Here is a 26,919-nt window from a genome sequence, read left to right on the forward strand (position 1 = left end):
CCCCCAGACCTCACCTCATCCCCAGGCTTACTGCTGGGATCCTGGGCTGTGTCGCTCCCTGCAGACCTGCCTTCACCACAATCCACCAGGTGCAAGTACAGAAAATGGGAACTAATGTACTCAATTTGTTCTCCGATCTTCTCGTGTTCATTTGAGATTTTGAGCCTACAGTTATTTGTGCTGTCAACCCTCCACCTCTGACTGTCAACCCTCCACCTCTGACTGTCAACCCTCCACCTCTGACTGTCAACCCTCCACCTCTGACTGTCAACCCTCCACCTCTGACTGGAAAGTGTTTTGGATTTTCCTGTCTGCCTGTTTGTCTTTCCATCGTGTGTCTGTGGCTTATTTCAGTTGTTTTGTGCCACCTGGGCCGTCAAATGGAAAGTGTTTTATTGACAGTTCTCTCTTGGCCGGGCCGTGGCTGAGGTAAACGTTAAACCCAGTGTGACTTTCGAGCTTTGCAATTTCCAGAACATCAGTTACTTTGCAAAGAAAAGGTTAACTATTTGCTCAACATTATTCCTTGACCTGTAACTGTAAATGATATTATCTCTGATGCAATCCTGATAAGATGTGGAAGTTAACTTTTTAACTGTGACAAATTGAAACACTACTTTATGTACTGGAGACCCCAATAAGCATTTTATGTGAAATGACTTCCGGTCTTTGTTTCTATTTGACAGAAATATTTGTTTTCCATATGGCACATAATATGCTTGAGGCCACTTGATAAATGTGAAGCAGATGTTTTAGTTGACCTTTTTGCATATCGAAAGACATTAAAGATTTTGCCCAAAGACGGATGAAAAATGATTTGTTACTTTGCAAATGTGTTCCAAATGACTACTATCGGTGCTAAAATAATAACCGGTGGAAAAATATCAGTGGCAGCAGAGCATCAATTCCTACATTTGGTAGAACTGATGCATGCATCAAGCATACTGCAAGTTGAAGGACCTGTGACTCTAAACCACACTATCTTTTCTATTTTTGGGATTGCAGAATGGGATATTTATATTGCCATATAGGGCTGGGCGATATGGACAAAATAAAATGTCACAATATTTTTGACCAAATACCTCGATCGTATTGTAGCGATGGCTATGATGCTTTCACAAAATATGAGATTTTTGATAAAGAATCATCAGGAATGTGGATATAATGAAGACTAAGTAGGTAAAGGAAAATAATAGAACAGTCTGGTACAGTAGTAAGTTCAGAAAATGACATCACTTTACTGTAATGCAGCCTTTAAAACCAGGAAGATGACACTTGTGCCATATCACAAAAATACAATATCCAATCTAAGACATCTAGTATATCAATATATTTCCCAGCCCTATTTTCCATAGGTGGGTACAAGTAATTTAATATCAATTTCATCCTTGGACAGTAGTAAGAATATTTGATGTAGAACTGTCACTAATTGCCTTGGCTATGCTCAACAGACCTTGTATAAGCTAAACCAGTGGTTCTCAGCTGGTCGAGCCTCACAACCCACATTTTTCCTTCGTCATTAATTCGCGACCCAAACTTCAGCTAGCATGAGAAGATTGGTACCAATCCATGTCTTCTAGTTTCAAATTTGAAATTGAGCCCACTACAGCCTTTGAAAAACTAATATTGGCTGCGGGCATCCTCAAGGTGTAGACCTTTTTCTCATGCACACATCTGTGACCCACACAAAAAGGCCCCACGACTTTTAGTTGAGAACCATTGGCCGAAACTCTACTTTGCATGCATGAGTTACAAAAGAAAGGTCAGCCACTGCTTAAAAGATGCCAGCTTTACCATGAGAGTCAAGTGAGCACAACTAACCCAGCAGCTACACTCACACTGAGGAAAGAATAGGTAGTCATGTGACTAATGTGACCGTTTCTCTACTGTCAGGAAGTCGGGGTTCCACACTTAACGGGGAATGAAGTAGAGATTTCCTTTTGGATGGAAACTTGAATCAAGAAGTAAAATATACAGACAAGGCCTCAGGTGTTAAACAATACGAACTACTTTTTTATATACTGGAATATTTTAACACTATGGGAGCTCTTGATGTCCCTAGTCTCTCCCCAGACTCAAATATGTTGAATCGCTGCGCTCCGCAGCATGCAGTAACGTAGTCCATCAGCGTAAGAACTCTCATGGGTCTGGCGTTGAGACTAAGGATGTCCCCAGCTACACCAAAGCAATCAATTAAGCTGGAAAATCAATGACTTTACAAAGGTGTCACACATCCCTCACTGCTGCTGCATGGCCAGTAGGGGTGGGGGAAAAAATCGATTCACCTAAGTATCGCGATTTTTAATGTCACGATTTTTTGAATCGATCTTTTATTCCAGAATCGATAATCGCAAAAAATATATATATATATATATTTTTTTTTGGGTGCTTGCAGTCAGGCCACTCACTGAACAGCAGGCCAGGCGCCGCCTACTGGTTTACTAGTGGTTTTATTACTTTATTAGTTAGTCTGAAGTAATAATTACACTTCAGGGTTAAAGTGGGTGCATCTCATTGTAAAATTGGACTTCAAACGGCCCAAATCTGGCTTCAAACGGCCCAAATTGGGCTTCAAACGGCCTAAATTTCACGCGCGTCAGCCCATATCAGCCTGGCCTGCTTGGTATCTAATGCCCGGCCTGAATTATGATCCCAGTCCGCCCGTTTTTAACTATATCGCCCAGCCCTACTCATGATATATAATATACAGTCTCTAGTGTATGATTCAACTTTTCCCATGTTCTAATCTAGTGTAAAAAAGCAAACAAACTGAAAAAATAAAAGAAAAAAATAAACAAAAATCGCAATAAATCGTAATATCGAATCGCAATAATCGTAGAATCACAATACTTAAGAATCGCAATATAAATCGAATCGGCACCCAAGAATCGTGATAGTATCGAATCGGGAGATAAGTGAATCGCCACAGCCCTAATGGCCAGTTCAATAGAACGACTTGTCTTTCAGGCTTTGGAGTGGAAATGACTCTGGTATGAGTAGGACTATGCAAATTCATGAATGGCTGTAAGAACATTGTGGATTTGGGTAGTTACCATCTTCCACACTGTAGAAAGTGAAGGGATGCTTTCATCAGGCCCGTAGCCAGGGTTTGAGAGATACCGGGGTCATTTTAGCGCGGCGTGGGGGGTCCAGGGGGGGTCCCGGTTAGACAATTGTGTCCATTTTAAAGTAAAATACTTCAATCTGGTGCACTTTGAGAGCAAAATTAAGAGGCTAGATCTATAAAGAACTACAGACATCATGTTAGATTAATATCCTCTTTACTGTGCTGTTGCTTTAAAATGATAAAAAAAATAATGTCTCCCCATTTAATAAAATTGGCAGAATACTGCTCAATTAAATACAATGGCCCATCTACACAAACATCACTTACAGGGGAGTTACTTACCCATTCACTTCAATAGAACTGTCCCCAAAGTCTAGCCCCAATGCAAAATGTGAATGTTGTGGTGAGTTATGTCTCTTCCTTCTATAGCACACAGAGAGGAAGCAAATTGTTGCATTTCTGATCAACTGTCATATATCATGTTATTTATGAGGGCTTTAAAACATCAATGACAGATGAATAGATCTGGGGGCCGGGACTATTTTTATTTATTTTTTTATACCGAGGTCATGACCTGGGTGTCCTCAATGGTAGCTACGGGCCTGGCTTTCTTTAATGTTATGTCAGTCAGCGTTATGCACAGTAATACTGAGACTGTGAAAGTTGATGTGTGTGGAAGCTGTGGTTAGAAAAGTTCAGAGCAGTTTGGGTATGAGTTGCCCCAACTTTTTCACTTTCTTTTCCTACAATACACAGTTTGAGAGCAGAATATTAAATAAAGAAAACAACCGAAGAGAACGTCTCTGTGGTGCTTTGTCAACATGTGCAATAATGTTGTTAATTTGAGTTTGATTTCAGAGGGCACATTACAATGTACTGCCAAACATCACTACAGAATACAATGACTGAATGAGGTATGTTTAATATTGTTTGAAGAGACGTATTACAAAATTCAAAAAGCTGAATTTGTTTCTCCTCAGCAATTCCAAATTATTAATAATCGAAAATACAAACATTTCATGTATAAAAAATAAACTGAAAGAACTTTTTTTTTAAGCAGAGGTAAATTGGAGCAAAGAAAAACAGACATACCATTTCTATCATTCAAAAGATTCCATGCACATGCTTTTCAAGTGTCAAAAAATTAAATATTCAAGTTGCCATTCACAAATAACGGTAAATTATCTAATGCTTTGTGCCCATCTTCCGTCTTGAGCAGCCTCCTTAAAGCCCATCCCATGGCACACCAATCAAACATTCTCCAACAAACACGGACAAACAGATGTTTGGTTGGTGTGCCATGGCTGCCTGTCCTTGTTTGGTCAGATCCAACATGTTTCAATCCTTGTTTGTCTGTGTGTAGCCCATGTTGCCAGTTGTTAGAGAATGTTTGATTGGTGTGCCATGGGATTTTGACAGCTGACGACTGTTTCTGGCAATAAGTTGATGCAGCTCCTCCCTTTCAGGTTATGTAAACGAGTGGTTCTCAAGGTGGGGTCCGGGGACCCCCAGGGTTCCTTGAGGGGGTTCCAGGGCGTCCCCAGCAAAAAGGGAATTTATTGAATTATAATCGCATCCATAAGTAACACAATAACAGCATGTATGACAATTTTTGTCATGGGTTTCACACTTTATGGGACAAAGTCTTATCAAATGGGGGGAGGGGTCCGTGGTCTAATTTTGTCAGGTCAGGGGTCCTTGATGTCAAAAGATTTGAGAACCACTGCTGCAAACCAGTCGGTTTCCTCCCAGCCTGTAGTTCATACAGTCACCTGTAGGCAGGGCTGATGTAGTGCAGCGCTGCGGTGAACAGGTGTCTGAGCAGGCACGGGGCCCGCTCGCACACCCCCTTCACCAGGGTGAGTGTGAGGGCCACCAGAATCCGCTCCTGAGCCAGGGGCTCCAGCCCCACATACACAGCTCCCGCAACCCGCTCCACCTCCAGGGTCAGCAGCTCCTTCCACTGCTGGAAAGCAAAAAAAAAAAAACACAGACCGAGAGGTTAACTGCTGGATTCGTCCACGGCACGCCGCAGTCCGGTTCTGATCCGGGGGGTTTTCTGTCCTCCACACGGCTTCGAACCTCATCAGGGGCGGAGCCTTTTGTCTGGCCACGTTTTTTTGACTTGCTGATTTGGTCAGTATTTATCATTGATTTTTTGTGCTTTGTGAAAATTGCTTTGAGAAAATAAGAGGGTTCATTCTCTATGCTTTTCCTGTGTCTATGCTTTTTTTTTATCCTATAAATAAGAATGTGAAATGTCTGTTTGAGTGAGCAGAAATTGTGTTCGGCCACAGCTATGCAATGGCTGCGCAGCCTCCACCATTCTGCATGGAGGCAGCCTCCACCATTCTGCATGGAGGCAGCCTCCACCATTCTGCATGGAGGCTACACTGGATGGGTATTCCTCCTAGTTCAGTGGTTCTCAACCTTCTTCACCAAGTACCAGCTCAGAAATGACCATCATAATGAAATTATGAGAGGGAGGGAGGGAGCCCGGTGTACCACCAATTATGGTACCCATACCACAGGTTGAGAACCACTGCGCTAGGTAGTTTAAAACGGGCAGTATTCATGTGATGGTTTGGTTTCACTGTGTACTGGGCACATTTGTTTTTCAAACCAGCTATGCATTTGGTGATTGACCACACTGACCTGTCTATTCAGTAGCCGCGGAGGAAGCGTCACTCTGTACCTAGGTCTATTTTCCCTGTGATTGCACACGTGTGATTCATTCGTTTTAAAATCTTGTAGGATTACTAGGACCCAATTGTGCTTTTTTGAGATAAAGCCCTGATGTTTTTCTTCCAACAACAGTGGTTGAGCGTTGAGCATGAATCATCTATCACTCAGAGCATGAACAGAGACATCAATAGCAACAGTGAAACCAGCTGCACATAGGAGAAATGAGAATATGACACTGCAAATCCTCACTGAGAAAACTACTCAGTGTGTTAGTTTAATTCAGATGAAACTAATAAATGGCTGTATGCCTTATCTACAGTACACACACACAGAACTTTGTGAGCTCAGGGCAGACTTACCATCATGGGGGAGTTTGACAGGCTCCTGGACAGGTTCTGGGTAGCTCGAGCCACAATGCTGTTATCAAACTGGTCTGCAATGTCCCTCAGCTCCAGTGCCACCTGCTGAAGGGCCTGCGCTTCTTCAGCGTTCACTGGAGGAGGCAAACATCAGTCGGCTTTAGTCATCCTGAAGTTTGAGGTTCCAAAGTTTAAACCAGATTCGGGATTCAACAGAATAGAGAGAATTGTACTCACGCATGATGAACATACACTAATGAGCCTGTTGCATCAGCATACCATTTCAATCAAACAAGAACTTGCATACATCTCAGATGACAACCAATTCAACCTCTATATCACATGTCATGTGGGTGTGCCGGTTTCAAAAAAGAAAAACAATGTTGATCAGAGACGCAGAAAGATTGCATGCAAGTAAGTATGTAGTCTGTCTGTGGGTACTTTTTTCTTTATCGTGTGAGAAAAACAACTATGGTTTTGATTGTTTATCGTCACTTCCTCCTTTCACATTGAGTCACTGCTTGAGTTTGTTTACCCTGGTGGAACATCCTCTTCTTGGGTGTGAATCAGCTGTTTTCACGGCAAGCATTTTGTTAATCTGAAAGCTAATTTTACAGCGATCTGAAGGTCAGACTCAATAGCAAGGTTTAGGGTTAGGGGACTTTCCAACAGTTTACTTTTCCACCACAATAACATGGAGTCACTAGTGTGTTTAACGTATAGGAAAGTGAAACCTTAATTTGTTTGGACACATTGCAATGGACTGAAACTTTGGTTTAGGGTTATCTAGAAATGTGAGTTTTGGCAAGGAATTAAACTAATCTGTTTGTCATGCTTGTGCGATTGATAACACAGTAGCCCAAACTGTTACAGTAACTCACCAGGCCTGTGCAGTCCCACTTGAGGCTGAATATCTCCAAGACAGCCCATGATGTTGCTGGGACAGTGACCATCAGATTCAAGCCAGCCATCTTCTTGGTGGGGCTCATCTCTCAAGGGGCCCGGGTTGGAGTTGGTGTCCCGGGTGACGTTCAGCTCTTGGCCTAGGGAGTGAAGCTCCTTCTGGAACTCTTGAATCCCACAGTCTGTCTGATAGAGGAAGCTCAGGACGAGCAGGTCAGCGTTTGGCCCACCAATCATTTTCCTGAAGTCATCCATCGCTGATCAGTGATTGGCGCCTTTGCTGAATTAAAGAAAGACTATTAACGTTAGCTTGGCACCACAAATCACTAACGTTAGTTATGCTAATAGGCCGATATTCATTCACTCATATTTCCAAATTGGTCTTTGCTAAATCATCCAAAACTTGCCCAAAATGTGTACCAAAATAAATAATTTGACGTCGTATTTAACGCTAACTTAAGAAAACGTTAGCTAGCTGTTGCTAAAGTTAGCTGAGCTAACGGTAACGTTAGCATTTAGCTTAGCCAATCTGGGAACCCATCGGTTAAACAAAAACTATTTTGCAAGTCGAGAGATTAGCATTTAGCTAACGTTCGGTTAAAAAGTACGCTCTTTCACTCACTTTTGACTCGTTGGCTCTTTACGTTAGATTACAGCTTCAAGCAAATGTCAAACTGTCTAACTTATTACTGCCTCTTCGCCATATCTGGAAACAGAAGAGCTTTGGTGGGACGCGGACGGTGCAGTGCCAGTGTTCGGGTTCAGTCCATGGTTAAGTCTGGGGATCCCCTTGGGGGCGGGGCTTCGTGTTTACGTCAACAAATGCTGCTGCCTTCAAGAGCTGTCGGAAATGGGCCTTCCATAAAATTTCTTCAAACTTCCATGTTAAAATGCCTGAAAAAAGTGTGTATTCTTTTGCTACCCGAGTTTCAACCTAGCTTCGACAAATGTACTTTGTTGCCAGATGGATGACAAAAAGCTGATGCAAGCAGCGAATTACAGTTTTACCCACATCACATGGGAAACTAGAACGGCCAGGGCCAAACAAGTGTTAGTGCAGAAGTGTTGATATAGCCTATGGCCAAAACGGCAACATGACAAAAGGGGCAATGGTCATTGCAATGGTTAACAAGAAGTAACTAGTTTGTGTATCAAGTTACTTACCTAAAATAACAAATGTGCTACTCATGATTACTAATACTTTGCCGCATCATGTCAAGACAGCATTTTCTGTAATCAAGTCATACAAGTTGTTCTGCAACTACAGATAACCTGAAGAACTGTTCCCTGGAAACTGTAAAGTCCCCACTGTGGTTTCTTTTAAAATCAAGTTAGGAACAGGAAACAAAATAATAAAATGCTTAAAATGTTTATTTACACACTCTTAAAAAAACCAAACAAGTTCTTGATTGATGAATTAGATCAGTCTTTAAAATCTTAAAAAACAAAAAAAAACAAAAAAAACAAGGAGCAGGTCTGTCTAGGTCTCTCCAGTCTTTCAGTTGCACGAATCTACTCAGAAGAATCTGAGGTTATAGTGCCTCTTCAATACAGAAGTTCGGGTTGCTGTTCCTTGCCCCTCTAAATTAAATGGTATGCCTATTGCCCCTCTAAATTAAATGGTATGCCTATCAGGAGGGCTGTGAAATGTCTGCCAAAGTCACTGAGGGGAGCCGTCACACCAGGTGAGAGCAAAGGGGCAGGCATAGAGGTCTGACAGTCACATCAGACTCCATATCCTGCTCATGCAAAGCTCATGGATCGGGCTGCGCCCCTGCCCACGAGCCGCCTTCCCATTTTGGGTAGAGAGCCTGCGTTAGGTGGCTGCAGCCCAGGGGGAAGGCTCTGCCGGGGGGACACAGCTGCCATACGAGCCTCCTTCAGCTCCCTGTGCAAAAGGAAATGGATGGAATAAGAGTTACATTTGTTTCATTAACATTCACATATGAGAATTAATATGCCAGGTTGCAGAATAGCCAATAGTCAGGTTATTTGTTTTCAATAAAATGTAGAACTGCAGCACCTGTTGGTCAGATCTATGCCAGAGGTGCCAAATTCTTTCCTATGAAGGGCCAAATATTAACCTGGATGGAGGGCCATGGGCCAAACATAAATGTTGGTGTTATGTGAATTACATTACATTAAAATGTATTATATTTGATAGAAAATTTACATTCTGAATATAAAATAAAAATTAAAAATAATAAAAACTGAAGTTTTATTTAAAAAAAAAAGATTAGAGATTTAGAGTTGATTGGGAAAAAAGCGTAAACATTTTCAAAGGGAAAGACACCTTTCTGACAGAAAGCCCATGCAACGTGTGTAACCCTAGCCCTACCCATAGAACCCATTCTCATTCAGGTACCTTACGGTGAGGTCAAGGGACCACTTTGAAAACATTTGAAAAACTTTGGAGCGTTATTTAGCCCCCTTGCCAACATGCTAGGTTGGCATGGTTGGTACCAATCGATTCCATAGGTCTTCCAGTTTCATATGGTATAAGAACCATCATGCTAGCCCGCCATAGCCTCCGAAAGACAGTAATATTAGACTTTTTTTGTAAAATCCATGGTGGGTCAAAACAAATTGGTCAGCCATGATATGATATGCAATTCAATCTAGGGGTAGAGCAGAGATTGTTTTAGTGTCACATATTTGCCCTTTTGGTTTTTGGACAGTAGATGCAATATGAATGCATCAAGCCATTTCCCAAACCATGAGCTCATTTAATTGACCTATAACAAAAACAAATTTCTTTCATAATTACAACATTCCACCACATATATAAAGGCCAGTCTGTCTAATCATGTCACAAAAATTGTATAATTGCTATTAGGGAAACCAAGGTTGACCAATCGTTATGCAACTTCTCATACACATGCAGTACGTACTTTGTATATATTCTGGATCTCTAGTTGGAACATTTTCATCAAACCATATGCGGAATCAATTTCATGAAGGGGGGGTAAAATAATAAAATCCTGGATCCTGATAGGTTCCAGTCATCATATGATAATGCTTTTTTAAAATCTCACTACTATAACAAGGCAAGGGGTTCTGCGCACTGAGTGGGGCCCACACTTGCTCAACAGCAGTTGGGCGGCCTACAGGCGAGCACGCCAAGCGTCCCCAAGGACTTTCAATCTTTGTGGCTGGAAACGACACTGTGGCTTAAATGATCCTTTCTCACTTCTCCAGCATGGCTGTCCTGAACTTCTCCACGTTGAGCTCTCTGCGTAGCTGAGCAGCCAGCCTGCCGGCCCTCTCGTCCCGCAGCGCCGTGTGTTTGCACAGCTCCCTGGCAGAGGGCCGTTTGGTCGGCTCCGGGTGCAGCAACAACTGACACAAAGACAGAGAGCATTTTTAACAGGCTACACCGCGGACAAGAATACATTTCAACTGGTTATTATTCATACTAATGCCGGCATAAAATCGAATCTCGTAAAAATAATTATTCTACGATGAAACATCCAGATTCATATGACAGCAGAGACAGCGGTCCAGAGATAGGAGCACCTGAAGGAGGCCTCTGAAGGGAGGCGAGAGCTGTGGCAGGTGGGGCAGCTGACCCTCTCTAAGGCTGTGCCACTCGTCTCCATTCTGAGGCAGAGGAGGAGCACCGGCCGCGAGCAGCACGGTGAGCCCCAGAGCAAAGATGTCCGCCTTGGGGAGATGGCTGTAATCCTGGGAGACAGAGAGACGGTCGTCTTTGTTTATTTCAACGCCTACCGGTGATACAACACGAGATCAACAAGGACGTTCAAGTAACACTCCCTACCTCATGCAGGACCTCCCTGGCCAGGAAGCGGCTGTCCCCTTCCTCCACTTGAGGACTGTTGATAGACGTCACATGGCCCAGATCCCCTGCAGGGGGAGGAAACAAACACCAAGCAGCGTGCCAGTGTTACAGAAGAGTTCAGTAGTGAGAATGAGGAAGGCCTTTGGCTGAAACGTTTGTTGTTGTTGCTGCCCGGTTTTGAGGAACTATTAAAACCTCTGAAAGGACATTTGGAGCGCTGGCTTTTTCTCACTACTGAACTCTTTGCTTCCACTTTTTAATCTATTTTGAGTGTGCTCGCTACCGGTGAGTTTCTATAGTGACACAGAAGAACCAAGTAGTGAAACTTTAGGCCACATGGGAGCGCCATTTACCGATTTTGTAAACGACTCCCGCCGAAGAGCCGCCACCTTCCTCCTCCTCACTCTCCCCCTCAGCCGCAGGACTCGTGCTGGGCTGCTGGCAGATGAATATATTGCCTAGGGGGGAAACAAAAGCAAATACTGATGTGATCGGCTTGTTAAGTGCTTGTATACCTGCCAACACTCCTGATGTTCATGGGAGTCTCCACATTTTTAACTCTCTCCTTATGTGCTCCCGATTGGTCATTAATGCCGTTAATCTCCTGATTTCATAGTGATACAAATCAAATAGCTGCAGTTTTAAAGCTAGAGTGAAGATAATGCTATCAAATGAAACTACATGACCTAAGCCTAAGGTCATCTAATATGCCTTAGGTCCTAAGGCATACTAGCTTGTCAGGAAGGGGGATAAATAACGCTCAAAAGTTTGGATCCATTTTGGCCAGGGAAAAACTATTTTCAAAGGGGTCCCTTGACCTCTCACCTCAAGATATCTGAATGAAAGTGGGGTACCTATGGGTACCCACAGCCGCCCCTTTACAGATATGGTAGCATGAGCATTTGTCCATATGGCAGCATAGAAGAATGGACAACGGATCACATGACTGACATTTTCGATGGACCTGACAGATCCCATCTTGGGGGAGTGCATTTGCTGATTGATAGCCCAGAATATCTCCCTCTTTTTCACAGCCTACTTACTGTATGTTGGCAGATATGGTGCTTAGTTGTATTTAGATTGGAAGATTAAAAAAAAAGGATAAAAGGATGAAGAGACTTACCGGGTTTGATGTCCAGATGCACGAGGCCCGAGCGGTGGATGAATTTGAGACCCATAGAGACTTGCAGGAGCAGGTCTTTCAGCTCAGCCTCTGAGAACAGCTCACCCTGCACCTCCCTCTTCACAATGGCATCATACAGACTCCCACCTGGGTCACACACAGTCACACACACAGGTTGACAATATCCAAGCGACCCCATTCAGTCTAGCTCACCAAGACACATTTACTGTAGAATCTCAGCTCATTTCCATCTCCGCTCTCCGTCCTGCAGCTTACCGTCACAGTACTCATTCTGAATGATCATGTGATCGTCCTCTGCCCAGGCTGAGTAATAGCGCACGACGTGTGGATGATGCCCGAGAACAGCATGGGCGTACACCTCCTTCAGGGCCAGCTGCCTGAGAGGGCACAAAGCATACCCACGGGTCAATCTGCCATCACTTCTCATCATTACTCAGTAATAGAGGTGTAACAATAATGCGTATTTGTATTGAACCTTTTAGGTACAATGAATACGCATTGCATACCAAACTAATCTTTCACTGCTGAACAGTGCAAGTTTCACAAGGATATCGTGGTAAATTAAAACAGGGCTAAAAAGATGAAAAAAATATTGTCATGAATTGAAATCAACATTTTAACGAGACTGAAAATAAATATATATATAAGATGAATTAAAATACATAAAAAAAAATAAAGTAAATTGAGAAGAGGGAGAGCCATGCGTGGTGGACTCACTCGTTGGCAGAGCCTGCGAGGGGGCGGCGGGAGCGCTTGATGGCGTACAGGCAGCCGTCCAGCCTCTTCACGCACTTGAAGACGGCGCCGAACTCCCCCGCGCCGACGCGCTCCAACTCCAGGAACTCGCTCTCATAGCGCGACAGCATGGAGCCCTGGACAGCCCGCCTCTGCCAGACAAACAAGACGGAGGGGAGGGAAGGGCCTTGTGCTGAAACCAAAAGAATTTCTAAAGAAGCAGCAGATGTCACACAACTCCATCTTGAGTTTGAATGAAGAATAGGGCTGGTAAAAAAGAAGAAGAAACAAAACATTTAAAAATGATATAATTGATAACAAATCAATATTAATTTGAATATTGAATATCAATACCGAATCGGGACCTTTGTGTATCAGGAATCTAATTGGGAAACCAGTGGGCCACACCCAAGCCCTAATGCAGAAGCAGTGTATTTCTGTATCTCACACACACACACACACACACACACACGCACACGCACACGCACACGCACAAGCTTTCTCTGGAGATTCCTTGGAGAAAACCCGGAAGCGTGACTGAATGGTAACACAGTAATTTTGGACAAGGCAGGAAGTGTGGAGGCAGCCAAACATGACAAAGCCTGATTATTAAATCAGATCTAAACATCTGAGAGGGGAGTTACTCACCGGAAAACACAGATAGAAATATCTCTGTACCTTTGGTGGGAGGAATGCTTCATCATCCTCTTCTGATGATGTCAGGCTGTGTTTCAATCTGAGAGGAGAAACGAGCAGCCGTGAATCTCACAGGCAGCAGGTCAAGACCGTGTGTCAAAGATACTCAAAACTGTCCAGCAAACCAACCATTTCCTGTAATAAAAGCAATTTCAACCCCGATCTACCGGGGTTCATCTGCTCCAAAGTGTTATAAATAAAGCTGTTATTTTGATACCTACACTCCCAGTCAAAAGTGTGGACACACCTGATTGAATGTACTGCCATTTTGATCTAAAGTCTTCATGCTTAAATGCTTGAAATGACTTTCTTAGACAAATATAAATAGTGAAGTTGATCCTATATGAATTTCTCTCCAAAGCCTTTGCCTTTCCTTCAAGGCAATGATTGGCTACTTTAAAGAGCTAAATGGATTTTTGATTTATTCAACACTTTTTTGACTTTTTGGGTCACTGCATAATTCCATTTGTGCTATTTTTCATAGTTTCGATGTCTCCAAAACCTTATGAAATGTGAAAAATGTGAAAAATAAAGAAAAATGAATGTGTCCAAACCTGTATAAAGTACTACTACTGTACTGTAATTTCCCTATGTCATATGAAATGTTATAAAATATAGATCTGGGAAACATAGTTCACCGCTGTTGCTGAATAATGTTGAGGAACCACTGTCTCTACTCTCTACCTGTCAAAACTAGGCCTACTCTACTAGACAAAGTCCTTTTTACCGGCGCCCATAATCATCGTCATCGTCGCTCCTGCAGTTCTTCCTCTCGTGGCGCTCACTGCTCATGCGCACGGTGTCGGGGGTGAAGGGGTTAACGTTGACGGAAGGCGCCTGGCTGCGGCACTGGAGGAGGTTAGCAGCGGCCGAGGCGAAGCGGCGGGTTCTCTGGCTGCGACTGACCTTCGTGCTGGAGCAAGGCTGGCTCGACTTGGACAGCAGACTCTGCAGGGGAGAAGAGACATGCAGCTCATGTGGTTTGACCTATCAGATCATTTTTGGAGTCAGGTGCATCAAAGACCATAGAGGCTCAGTAGTGACCAGGGTTGGGGTCAATGCATGGCTAAACTCATAAATTGTAGTGCAACTGAGGAATTGGAATGTGAAAAAAAAAAACATACAGGAAGCAGAATTGGAATGGAATTTCATTCAATGAAATACTGTCAAATGTAAGAAAAAAAATCTTACCACATATCTGAGATTACACAGAGTTATACAGTAGGCTATATCATCAATACTAGGGCTGAGTATCAGCACTCAAGGTATTTACAGAAATAACCCAGTGCCAAGTAGGATGGAAACTTCTCCAATCAAACTAAACGATAACTGCATTCCTTTTTGCAATCATTTTTGTAACACAGATCTAGAAAAAAACATTTGTACAAGTATTGATACTTATCGATACTTTTGACAACCCTAGTAGGGTTTGATCCATACTCCACCTTGGGTGTGCTGGGGGAGTCGCAGAGCCTCAGTTTGCTCCAGGCGGCATAAGGAATGGAGATGGAGGGGAGCAGGGAGGGAGAGATGGTGATGCTCCTGGTGCGGTGGACGCGGGGCGTCCTGCAGACCGACCCGGGGCTGAGACCGGTGGAGATCCGAGCAGGGCAGTCGTCTGAGCTGTGGTCGCTGCTGCTACCCTCCTCTCCACAGCTGGAGAAGTCCAGCTGCTGGGGGATCTCATTAAACAGCATGGCCATGCCTGCAGGCAGGTACAAAAACAAACCTTTAATGCCACACCTAACTGTCCCTAATCAAAAAAGGAACTAACGTTACAGTGCCCTGACATGGAATCTAATAAAATGGGGAGCTGCTGTGTGTCTGCCTATGTAGCGTTAGGGCCCCTAACGCTACATAGGCAGACACACAGCAGCTCCTCATTTTATTAGATTCCATGTCAACAACCATTACAGTATAGCATTACACATTTGCCCATAGACGTGGACCACGACACTTGATTTGACCAAGTAAAACTCTTTTCATAAGTATTTTATGAAATGTCTGTGGAAAAACGAATGGGGAATGAAATCCTAGCCATGCTGAACCCGGAAGAGGGCGTGAAGGCACTATATTAAACAATACACTTCTGTCTTGTTTTCTCAGTTTCATTAGGCTACTGTGTAGTTAGGCTACTCCTGATACAATGTCGAAATGGGCGTTCCATAGCAAAGCCATAGATTACATAACATTCAATTAGGCTAAATTTGAATCTGGACTAGTCTCATTTGAGTGTAAATTCAAATCATGTTGCTACTCACGAGCAAATCTCCTCATGCACCACCACGCTTGAATCTCGCGCCGCGTATGTAAATTACTTCCTGCTTAAACAAATTATGCATCCGGTTTGATACAGCCAGTCCTCTGATTGGTTGAATGACACAAGCGACACACCTGACCCACTGACCTTTAAATAACAAAAACAACTTTTCTTCTAGTTTTTGTGGATTGTTTGTGAGGATATGGGCGGATATTATAAAAACAACAACACCACAGGTTTAATCAAAAATATAATAAAGGACTATAAAGGTCACTAACTCATTATTGTTTACAAGAATACACACTCCATCCGTATGTATAATATGGGATATTGCAATGATTATTTGCGTCGTGAAAAAGAGATGCTACAAAAAAGTAGGCCACTGTGAAATATTAATATACCCACGTGGGCGGAAGTAGGCGACGTCATCAAAACAGTGAGGAGGAAGAGGTTGGTGGTTGATGTGATGTGGATGTGGATGTGACACGCTTACAAATAGATAGAAAACAACCCGGGCGGACTGAGCGCAGCAGCAGCAGCAGCATGCTATACCCAGAGGAGGAGTGTGTTTAGGCGGCTCGACTCGGCTGGACACCCCGCCCTGCTGTGTGTTATTCTTCCCCTTCCCTTCCCTCGCCCTCCTCTGAGGCAGCAGCGGCCCCACAGGGCACCATGGTGGAGCAGTCGGACCGAGCCCCGCTGCTGGACTGGGAGGAGATCCCGACCCAGGCCGACCCGACCCAGGCGGCCCCTCCCAAGGAAGACGCACCGGCTGCGGGGAAAAGTTCACCGCCAGACGTTAAAGCACCGCCTGGTGCTGCGGCCACCAGCAGCAGTCCGAGTGTAACAGCTGTTGTCGCCAGCCCGGCCCGCCCGCACACCGTGCACCCTGGGCCCGCGTGGGACCTCTCGGATCCTCGGACCTTCCACGGCGGCCTCTCGGTGACAGAGCAGTGGGAGGAAAAGGACCAGATCGTGGCTGTGTTTGTGGTCACCTTTGATACCAGATCAGGTAAACAAGCAGGCAGCAGCAAGTGCAGCCAATCTTTCGTCGGTATTGTGTAACTAAGGCAATGGTTCTCAACGTGGGGTCCTTGAGGGACCCCATTACATGAAGTTAACACAATAGTGTAGAGAAGAATGGCTATTTTAACGATATCAATTAACTATTATTATTATTATTATTATTATTATTATTATTATTATTATTATTCTTATAGAATATATTAGTAGGCTATATTATTCTGGACTCTTATCAATAAAACGTATTGTCAGATTTTTGTCAGAGAGACAAAATCTCATCAAATGGGGGGCTCTGAGCCTCTGTGGACTAATCTAACATTAGGGGTTCTTGATATGAACAAGGTTGACAATCAGAATCACTGGTCTAATATTTCTCAGTTTTATATCTCTCTCAGTAATGTTTATCATGATTCACTGTCTGTCTTGCAAAGTCTTTTTGGGGGGAAACCAAGGCAGACTAGTGGTGCTTGAGGCATCAGCCGATGGGGACAATACTAATACAATATGAAGTGAGGAGAGGGGGGGGGGGGTGCATGTTATCATCAGCCCGGTCCAGGGGCCCTCACACATTTTGAAGGCCTCAGCAAAAAGGCAAAACACACCAGTTGATATCATATGGTGCTAGAGACCCCCGTCCGAGGAGATGATGTTGTTGGATTATGATTTGGTGCAAAGCTGTTGATGTGACACCTCTAATCAGAACAGTTTTCCTACAACACTCTCTCATTTATCTATCTTAAAATTAATGAAATAATGGTGAAATTATACCACCCCTATTTTCACTGTCTCTGGGCCCCTTCAGTAGTGCTTTGCTCAGTCCAGCCTTTTCACTCTCGTTATCTGTCAAAATTCAAACAGGAGCTCATGCCAGAGGAATGCTGGCTGGCGAGTGACTGAGGCTGATCGAGCTGATAGAAAGGAGCAGCCGTCCTGTGGGATTGAGAGTAGAATAGAAATTGAACTTTGTTGTTCAGACCAAGATATAATCAATACATAATTCAACGCGTCAACATAGCAGCAGTTCATATGGGACATGTCAGTGTTGGTTATTAACATTTGACGAGTCGCTGCTTTCTTGTTTTCCCTCACTTCCCGATTCTACTGTATATGACTCATATAAAACAGGGGAAGTGTCCAGGATGAGGGAAAGTAGTGACACATATGGGGGAGTAAAGTAATTAGAAATGCACACAATCCACTTTCTTCAGTTCCGATCCGATTCCGATATGCAGATACCGATACTGATTCCAATACCAGAGCTCTTGGGAACTCTGCCAAGGAGCTGCCGCCTCCACCTTTACATAGTAACTGGCTCCTACTGTGACATCATTTATTTAGCATTTGGTTTGGTCATCAATTATCTCATAGCATTAAAAAACAATCTCATAACATTTCACAATATTAAATTCAACAATTAATAAAGGGATTAGATATTTCCAAAACAATTGACCCACTCTAAATGATTAAAATAACATTTCAACAAACCAACACCCCCTCAAAATATTTACAAGATTAAAATATCGCCAAAACTAAGGGCTTGTTGTTGAGTTAGCTAACTGCTAACGCTACTAGATCACTACTACTACTACTTACTAGCACTGTTTCATGTAATGTTATGGTGGGTTTATGGTCCAGTGCATTGAGTGCAAGCTGTGAATGGAATCTGGATCGGAACAACGTGGAACGGTGACGTCAGTCCGATACAGTATCAGTATCGGCACCCGATATCCCAAGACCGATATCCCATCTCTAAAAGTAATCACATTGTTTATTGTGTGTGTGTGTGTGTGTGTGTGTGTGGCAGGCAATATGGTGGAGTGGTGCTTGCCTCACGACATGAATCTAGACGGAGTTGAATTCAAGTCGATGGCCAGCGGCTCCCACAGGATCGCCAATGACTTCATGTAAGTGTTCCCGCTCAGCGGAACAGTGCAGAGGACGACTGACCGTCTGTTGTATCCTGGTCTTTGTATTCATGTCACATTGCCTTCACCCCTGATGTTATCTTGCGTAGATATTTCCGTAAAGGCTGTTACTTCGGGCTGGCCTGCTTCGCAAACATGCCTGTGGAGAGCGAGCTGGAGCGGGGAGCCCGGATGAAGTCTGTGGGCATCCTGTCCCCCTCCTACACTCTCCTCTACCGCTACATGCACTTCCTGGAGAACCAAGTCAGGTGAGACGTGTGTGTGTGTGTGTGTGTGTGTCTCTCTCTCCATGCTGTTTTTTCTTTTCTTTCTTTCTTTTTAATCACGTTTTTTCGGATTTCTGTCGTTTTTTGTGTGGCCCCCGATTCTCTTTTTGTCAGTCAACTTATTTCCACCCATCCATGTCAGCAGATTTCTCTTTTATTTGCCGTCTCCTGTCCTTCTCTCTTGTGATTTTAAATGTTCTCATCTATTAAACATGAACCCTGAGTCCCAGGCAGCTACTGCCATCGTCACAAGAGCCCATTTCTATTCCGCCTTTCTTTCTTTTTGTGGTATGAAGTCTGAGCGCTGAAATGGAAGAAACCTTGACAGGCATCTTCTCTTCAGTCGCTCTGTGCCTTCTTCTGCTTCACCAAAGCTGATCTCCTCATCCACTATGCATAGATATACTGTATGACACGGCTACTTCTTCAAGTTAGAAGAAGTACGTAGGGCTCAGCTCAGGTTACTCTGCCCAACACTATTGGATCTGTGTGGAGACTGGAGAGTGGTAATCTAGGCTGCAGTTTCTGCAGGGTCACCATGGCCTTAGTGTGGCAGAAATATGTATTCAAGTCTGGGATTTCTCTTGGATGATAGACTACTAGACTAGACTTAGTCTATGTGTGTCTTTCTCATCACAAATCATCATCATCATCATACATTTTATTTTGAGGCGTCTTTCACTCAGAGTGCGCAGACCTCCGCCAACCAAGGCCAATAGTCCAGTCTGCTCTGATATGCAAATTTCATGAGGCTAATCGGATCTGCGGCCAAATGTAATGGGTTCTTCCTTGGCTCATGCTACAGCCTTCCACACAGTTTCATGAAAATCGACCCGGTAGTTTTTCTGTAACCCTGCTAACGGACAGACAGACAAACGGCGCCGAAAACATTACCTCCTCGGGCCTGATGAATAAAATCGGCAAACACCAGCATAGGTAAACCAAGGTAAGAGACATAAGACAGGCGGACACGTGTAGGAGGGGTCACTGATAACTGATTGCTGTGAACATTACAGTGAGCAGGCCAGTTTGAACAGGTGGGTTTTGAGGCGGGATTTGAATGTGGTGGTTATGGTGTCAGACTGGCGATGGGTGGGTGTGGTGGTGGTAGGGAGCTCCAGAGTCTGGGAGCAGTATAATAGCGTGATCCTCCCATGCGCTACTGTACGTCCTGCTGGTGAAACTCCTTGCTCTCAGGTAAAAAGAAGCAGCTGGCGACTGCACATGTATCGGAGGAAGCATGTCCTAGTCTACAACTCTTCCCCAGATCGGCAGAGGGGATGGCGCAACAACCGGGACAGCAGGAGGAACTGGCCAAGTACAATTGGGGAGAAAATGGGGGGAAATCAGAAGAAAAAAAACTTGATCCAAAAATAAAAATAAAAGATTTGTTGTTGCTCTCCTCTCTTGTAGACACCAGCTGCAGTGCCCAGGTCAGTACTCTCCTCTGGAGGCCTTCTATGAAGATAAGAAGGCTGTGCTTCCCCCAGCAGGAAACGGCCTGGTCACCTCCTGCCCCACCTGGAGTGTCACCACCATCAACCGCTGCATGCACCCCGAGATGAAGGTCAGGAAGCAGCAGAACACGCACAGTCCAAACAGCATGCTCCTCTGGGATTATTCATGTTCTCTTGGGTGTTGCTAGCCATTGTCCACCGCTCTCTGCTGCTAAAGCGCTGGAGCCTGACCAAAGAGTAAAGAAACACAAGAGTCGACACTCCTATGCTTTTTTGACAACAGCGCTGCTGCCATTTTGGCCTGAATAATACCTCCTTGTGCCAATGGGATAACGGCAGAACGTCCATCAGAACCATGACAGCCAATCAGAGGTAGCCTAGTTTCTCCAAAATGGCGCATTTGCTGTGCACTGATGTTGCAATCGACAACCTATTGACTGTCAGTTCTTAGCGATGAAAGTTATTTGGCGTGACTTCATTGTGCGCTCAAGGTGGAATTTGTTTGCCGAAAGAATTTGTTTGCTCAAGCAAGTAATTAAATAGTTATAAATGCTCACTTTAAGTAATTAAATAGTTATAAATGCTCACTTTAAGTAATTAAATAGTTATAAATGCTCACTTTGGTTGGATTTCAACATGATGTTGCGTCTGATCCCGCCTAACAACAGCAACCACATTTTGATATGTTGTTTGATTATTGTCTTGCTGCAGATCACCCACCCAGCTGGCTGCATGTCCCAGTTCATCCGCTTCTTCGGGGAGCAGATAATGGTGCTGTGGAAGTTTGCACTTCTTAGGAAACGTATCCTCATGTTCTCTCCCCCACCTGTGGGCGTGGTCTGCTACAGAGGTGAGGAGCTTAAACACACACACACACACACAGACACACACACACACACACACGCCCTTTTCCCACATGCGTACCGGAAAATTACCTGTAAGTCAATATCGGACATTTCCCTTCACACTTCGGCTCGCGCATGTGGGAATCTATCAGCGAATTTTCCTGTATGTTGGGGGGGCGGGGGGAGGGGGGAGCTTATTTGGGGGGTCGGCAAAACTCGAAATAAGTTCGCTTGTCAGTTGTCACACAATAAATCACACTCGTTTGACTTAAGAGCAGCGTCAAGCCGCCAGCGTAATCAACACAGCCGATTTCCCCCTCCCCTCTCTGCTCGAGAGCAGCAGCCACGGACAGACACAGCGAATGACACAGCAAATGCACAAGCGAAATGTGGAAGTAGTTTGCTTTGATGTGCGCGAATGATTAGTTGATGCACTTTGAAGAAGTTGGGATCCGTGTCTGAGAGAAATAGTTGCTGGTTCGATGTTTATCCGTTCACCTGCGTCGCGTTGAAGCACTTTTTACAGACTGGCTTTGTTTGATGTGTCCGGGGTTGCCTTCGGAAATCAGCAAGCTGACATACTGCTCTTATTAGGCTATCACAAGATCATTTCGCCAGTTTGCTTTAATGTGCGCGAATGATTAGATTATGCCCGCTGGAACATTAAGCAACGTGTGTAGGCTACTCCTCGCCCATGATTGAAGGACCGCTGTCGCGGAAAATGACTGGAACCGTTTCCACTTGCATCTCCTTAAGAGCATACCGCTCTTCTGACTGGGTCGAAACTGGTGAAATGTCGGGGACGACGGGGTCGCGCTTATACCGGCACGGCGCCTTTCTCACATGCAGGCATTAGACCACGTACCGGTCATTTTGCGGTACAAAGCGCATATGGGAAAAGGGCTACAGACACACACACACACACACACACACACACACAAACACACACATACACACACACACACACACACACACACACACACACACACACAGACACGTACACACAACATTTTAATAGCCATTATTTGAATGTTTGCCTCCAGTTTAGCTTCTGACATGCTATTAGGGCTGGGAAATATATTGATATATCGATATTGTGATATGAGTCTAGATAAGATGTTGGGTAATATGTGTCAAGTGTTATCTTTTCCTGGTTTTAAAGGCTACGTTAGAGTAAAGTGATGTCATTTTCTGAATTTACCAGATTGTTCTAGCTGTTCTATTATTTGCCTTTACCCACTTAAGCCCTATTCGCGTGGGTGTCGGGACTAGTATTACCTGGGGCGCTCTGGTCATTTGTAATAAATGCAGAGGTCCTCTGTGATCTTAATCCCGTGCGAATCGGCCATGTCCGTAATTTGCAAAGTAATAATTCCACCGCAAATGACCTACCGTATTTCATCAAACACAGAGGCCCTGTGATAATATTAGTCCCAGTGTGAATCAGCATTTCTGTGATTTGGGCAGTCATTTCATTTTCTGAAGGGTTTTATCTTTTCTCAGCGCCTTTTTTCTGCCTCTTTTCTGGTCAAGAATTATGGAGGCTGCGTTGGCGAGTCGAACTTTAATGAAAGTTTTGACATCATTTTAGGTGCAAGGTGTTAGCCTATTTACTTTCCAATCAATATTTCTCTGAAATAGTGCACGAACAAGCGGCTGGATAAAGTGAGCAGCAGAATCATTTGGACTTCCGGTTAGAATTTTTCAAAACAAAAGCTTTCATTCAAACTCGATAAAATAGGCTACACAAATTGAAGTGATAATGTTTCAAGAAATAACACACCGGCGTCTACTTTGTATTTGTTCTGCTGGTCTATTTTCATTCAAACATTAAACTAGAGGTTCCTCTTAGTGTTGTTATGTTCATATGTTGGGTCTCAAAGTGACTGCTTTAATTTTGATTGTAAAAAACTATATTTTATATTATATATTATTATTACCGTATATATTTTATAGCACTTTTATTTTGAAGGCAAAATCACTAAACAGGGTCATGTTAACGAGCATTTTTTTGCATCCAGTTTATTGGTGCTTCTTCTGGAGTGTGGATTACACAGAGTAATGTCAGTAAAGTAAAAGACTTTGCTGATCCAGTGTGAAACAGACGTCAGGGGATCATTTCTAAATCACATGAAGTCCCCAGATAATACTTATCCAGTGTGAATAGGGCTTTAGTCATTATATCCACATTAATGATGATATTGATAAAAAAATCTTGTGTAAATATTTTGTGAAAGCACCAAGTTACAACTGCCATAAATGTGATCTTATCCACAACCTAAAATTATGTTCTTTTTTTTTTGTCTCTTTCCAATACTGTATGTTCTGCTGCTCCCCCAGTGTACTGCTGTTGCTGCCTGGCCAACGTCTCTCTACCCGGCATCGGCGTTTCTGTGCCTGAATTCCGTCCTTTCTTCTACATCAACATAGCCGACATCACTACCCTGCAAACAGAGTTGTCGTACGTGGCCTGTGAGTGATTAGCTTCATAGCTAATGTAGCCATTAACCTGGCTTGTAATGTCTGGAAAATCACATCTTATGCATGAGCGTGTTTTGCACGTGTGTTTTCAGGCACCACAGAGAAGATCTTTCAGGAGAAGAAGGACCTGTACGACGTCTACATCGATAACCAGAATGTGAAAACGCACAGAGAGCGTTTGCAGCCGCTGCTCCGCCTCAATGGAGCCGACAAGGAGAAATACAGGAAGCTGAGCGAGCAGAGGTACACGACATACTGTGAAATTAAGCTTGTCAAAAGTATCGATTGTATCGATTCTAAAAAAATTGAAACCGATACAATACTAATTTGCAACAGTAAAAATTTGAAATGGATACAATACTTATCTGCAACAGTATCGTTTTCCCTCTCTATCATTGGTGGGTAAATTTGTTGCTTCAACCAGTCTTCTGCATTTGCTTATAGAGGGCTGCTATGGTAATTGAAAACCTTCAGGAGTCATGGGATTTGAAAATTGTGTGTCTGCCCTGGAAAAGTTATGGAATATAATACATGTCCCAAAAGTTTTGAAAATGTCATTGCAATTTGTTCTAAGCTATTGGCCCAATATTTCGAGGAGAATCATTGAATTTGATCATCAAAAATATATAGCAACCTCTTTGACAGTTTTTGATGATGCTTGATTGATGGATGACATTTTGGTTTCTCCAGGCAAATGCTACTTTACTCTCAGGAGGTGGATGGAGACTGCACGTCAAATGAAGAGGACCTCTTCATTCTGTGAGTCCCTTACAAAAAATATATGCAAATGTAGTGTAGAGTCATAATCAAAGGCAGTATGTTTAAGGAGTGCTTTATTGCAGTTTGGTTTCCTCTTTAAGACGCAGTGTTAAGTTGTTGTGATGTCCATACTGACGCAGTCGTCTCTGCTGCCCCAGGTTCTTCATGGAGCTGAATAACCGCATCTTCCAGACGCTGTCGGAGGTGGCAGGTAGCGCCGAGCCCACCCTGACCGCTGAGCACGTGCGGGCCATGGGGCTGGATCCCCAGGGCGACCGCTCCTTCCTGGTGGACCTGCTGGAGGTGTACGGCATCGACGCCATGCTGGTCATAGACAACCCCTGCTGCCCCTGAGGCCCCTCTCCCCCCCCTTCCCCAGTCTGGACCCCTGGGCTGGAGCACCCGGGGGTGCCGTGCCGCTGGGTTATGTGCGCCTCTCCAGGCCCATGGAGCAACACACTGAAGACACTGCCTCCACCCTGGGACTCTCACCTCTTGCCTGCTGTCCCCCCCACCCCTGGGTGGCTTATCTCCTTCTGTGTGGGTCTCATCCGGCCTCTGGAAACGGTTTCTATAACCAGTGTGGATAATGAGGACACTTGACTTGGTGCACTGGCCCGAAGCGGCTAAGGAACATCTTACCTTTTGGCTTGGCTGTTATCGCCTCTCTCATGTTTCACCCACCACCATGTGCTGTCTGTTGGCTTCGTCACGTCAAGTCAATCCTGGCCGGCGCATCGTATGAAACTATAGAAATTCTCGATCAGGTCCGATCCAGGTCTGCTGCACTCATCCCTATGGGGAAGTCAATCTTTGCATTTCGATTGACCTTTCCATTCTACCGCTCGTGTATTGCAATGCATTCAAAATGACACTTCAAAAAACACTTCTGCCGTAATACGTTGTTTTTTCAAGCTTCAGATGATATTTGCTGTTATTTCGTCCCCAGTAATGCACCTCATGTACTTTTTGGAATTTGCTAAACGAATGATTTTTGACCACCTTTCAAAGAGGAAGCAACATGAGTACTATAGGTGTTTGTATCAGCCTTTTTCGTGCGTATTTGACTTTGGGTGGCTGTGTGAATCTTATCAAGCAACAAGCAAAAACATTGGTTAAGTGAGAGAGGTGAGATGAAATGGAACTACGTTTGTCAGTGAGTGTGATATCCTGAAAGAGAACGGACAAGTTGTTCAACATTTCATTCCAAGTTGCTGCACCTTCAACACGAGTTCCGAGTGCCGTCTGATCAAGTGGCGTCTGCGTTTGATCCGAGACAAGTCACACTGCACATCATGTGACACACTTTGAGTTCTGTAACTGATTCTTTCCTTTTTGCAGTGTAGTGCGACATGTTTTTTTTACAGTACCTTGGTTTGCTGTGAGCGGTGCTGATTCAGGAATATGGTCAATGAATGTGATTCTTTAACACTAACTTGCTGCACCATTGTTCGCCACTGGACTATTTCCTGATGAACACGCGCTCATGCTTGAACTGTAACTTTACTCTCTCTGTGTTCTGTTTATGGCCCGATGTTTTGCCAACATGAGGTTGCACAGTCTGAGCCAACACATGGTTCTGGAGTGGAGGGGGTGTGCAGTGTGCACTGTAGAGGCACTGGATCTGGAGTGGGGGGAGGGGGTGTGTGTGCACTGTAAGAGGCACTGGAAACCAGCTTTAATTTTCTTTTTAACTCAAACCAGCATCTTGCTTCATCGGGGGGAGGGAACATATTTCATGGATGCAGTTGACTGGAGAATCTTGATGAGGCGGTTGCAGTTTTCTCGTTGATCAGCTTCAGAGAGATCTTCCCCGCTCGTCTGTGACAAATATCCCTTTGTGTGTGTGTGTGTGTTCGTGCGGAGATCCGGTGATGTCATGGAGCAGGTTTTGACCCCTCCTCTCTGGGAAGTTCCACAGAAAGGCCCCGTCTGTCCGGGCTGAGGGTTCCTCTGGCTCTTTTCATCGCGGGTCCCATTCAGGGAATCTAGCTTTAGAGATGCTGGTGGACTTGGAGACGAGTGTCTTTTGAACACTCCTGGCAGACTGACGCCTCATTAAGTGAATACATCCAGTCGCCGTGCAGATTGATGATTTGCTCCGTGTACGTCAATGGAACATCTGAAGCCCATTTAGAGCAGTGCTTCTCAACCCTTTCAGCTTGTGACCCCCCCTGAAAAACAAAGCAAGTCTACTCACAACTCCTAAATGTGAGGAATGAGGAACTTTTGACACAGTGATGCTTTTTATTTCCCCTTTTCGGGGTATTTTGCCTAATTATTTCACTGGAAGAGGACTAGAGGCTGCAAATAATCGCTATTCCATAAGGAAAGGCACTTCGGGTTCAGTGCTGGTATTAAAATGGGGCCTTAAGAAAAGTTTCTCAGTCAATTGACTGACGTATGTACATTAAGGCAGGGGTTCCCAACCTTTTTTGTGCCGCGGCCCGGTAGATAGATGGAAAAAAAAGTCCCGGACCGGTTGTCAATTTTAATAATTAAAAAAAAACTTTTA

General features: G+C 44.1%; 3 protein-coding genes across 3 annotated transcripts; 1 reads left to right on the forward strand and 2 right to left on the reverse strand.

Moving 5' to 3' along the window:
* Positions 1 to 3,984: 3,984 nt before the first annotated feature.
* On the reverse strand, positions 3,985 to 7,778 carry bida (BH3 interacting domain death agonist). Its single transcript, XM_083654460.1, has 4 exons — positions 7,637 to 7,778; positions 6,993 to 7,294; positions 6,112 to 6,245; positions 3,985 to 5,033 (listed from the first exon to the last, which is right to left on the reverse strand). The coding sequence occupies exons 2-4, from the start codon at positions 7,267 to 7,269 to the stop codon at positions 4,836 to 4,838; spliced, it is 609 nt and encodes a 202-aa protein (XP_083510586.1). The 5' UTR covers positions 7,270 to 7,294; positions 7,637 to 7,778; the 3' UTR covers positions 3,985 to 4,835.
* Positions 7,779 to 8,469: 691 nt separating this feature from the next.
* wee2 (WEE2 oocyte meiosis inhibiting kinase) lies at positions 8,470 to 15,674 on the reverse strand. Its single transcript, XM_083654612.1, has 12 exons — positions 15,650 to 15,674; positions 14,834 to 15,093; positions 14,116 to 14,336; positions 13,371 to 13,428; positions 12,675 to 12,844; positions 12,213 to 12,334; positions 11,937 to 12,083; positions 11,167 to 11,271; positions 10,793 to 10,878; positions 10,531 to 10,698; positions 10,205 to 10,353; positions 8,470 to 8,902 (listed from the first exon to the last, which is right to left on the reverse strand). The coding sequence occupies exons 1-12, from the start codon at positions 15,663 to 15,665 to the stop codon at positions 8,758 to 8,760; spliced, it is 1,647 nt and encodes a 548-aa protein (XP_083510738.1). The 5' UTR covers positions 15,666 to 15,674; the 3' UTR covers positions 8,470 to 8,757.
* A 423-nt stretch (positions 15,675 to 16,097) lies between these two features.
* Positions 16,098 to 26,919, forward strand: dennd11 (DENN domain containing 11). Its single transcript, XM_083654613.1, has 9 exons — positions 16,098 to 16,660; positions 18,476 to 18,575; positions 18,686 to 18,844; positions 20,276 to 20,429; positions 21,031 to 21,169; positions 23,505 to 23,636; positions 23,738 to 23,888; positions 24,336 to 24,404; positions 24,563 to 26,919. The coding sequence occupies exons 1-9, from the start codon at positions 16,321 to 16,323 to the stop codon at positions 24,756 to 24,758; spliced, it is 1,440 nt and encodes a 479-aa protein (XP_083510739.1). The 5' UTR covers positions 16,098 to 16,320; the 3' UTR covers positions 24,759 to 26,919.

Source organism: Poromitra crassiceps (genome assembly GCF_964638095.1).
Source record: "Poromitra crassiceps genome assembly, chromosome: 18".
In the NCBI taxonomy this organism is placed as follows: Eukaryota; Metazoa; Chordata; class Actinopteri; order Beryciformes; family Melamphaidae; genus Poromitra; species Poromitra crassiceps.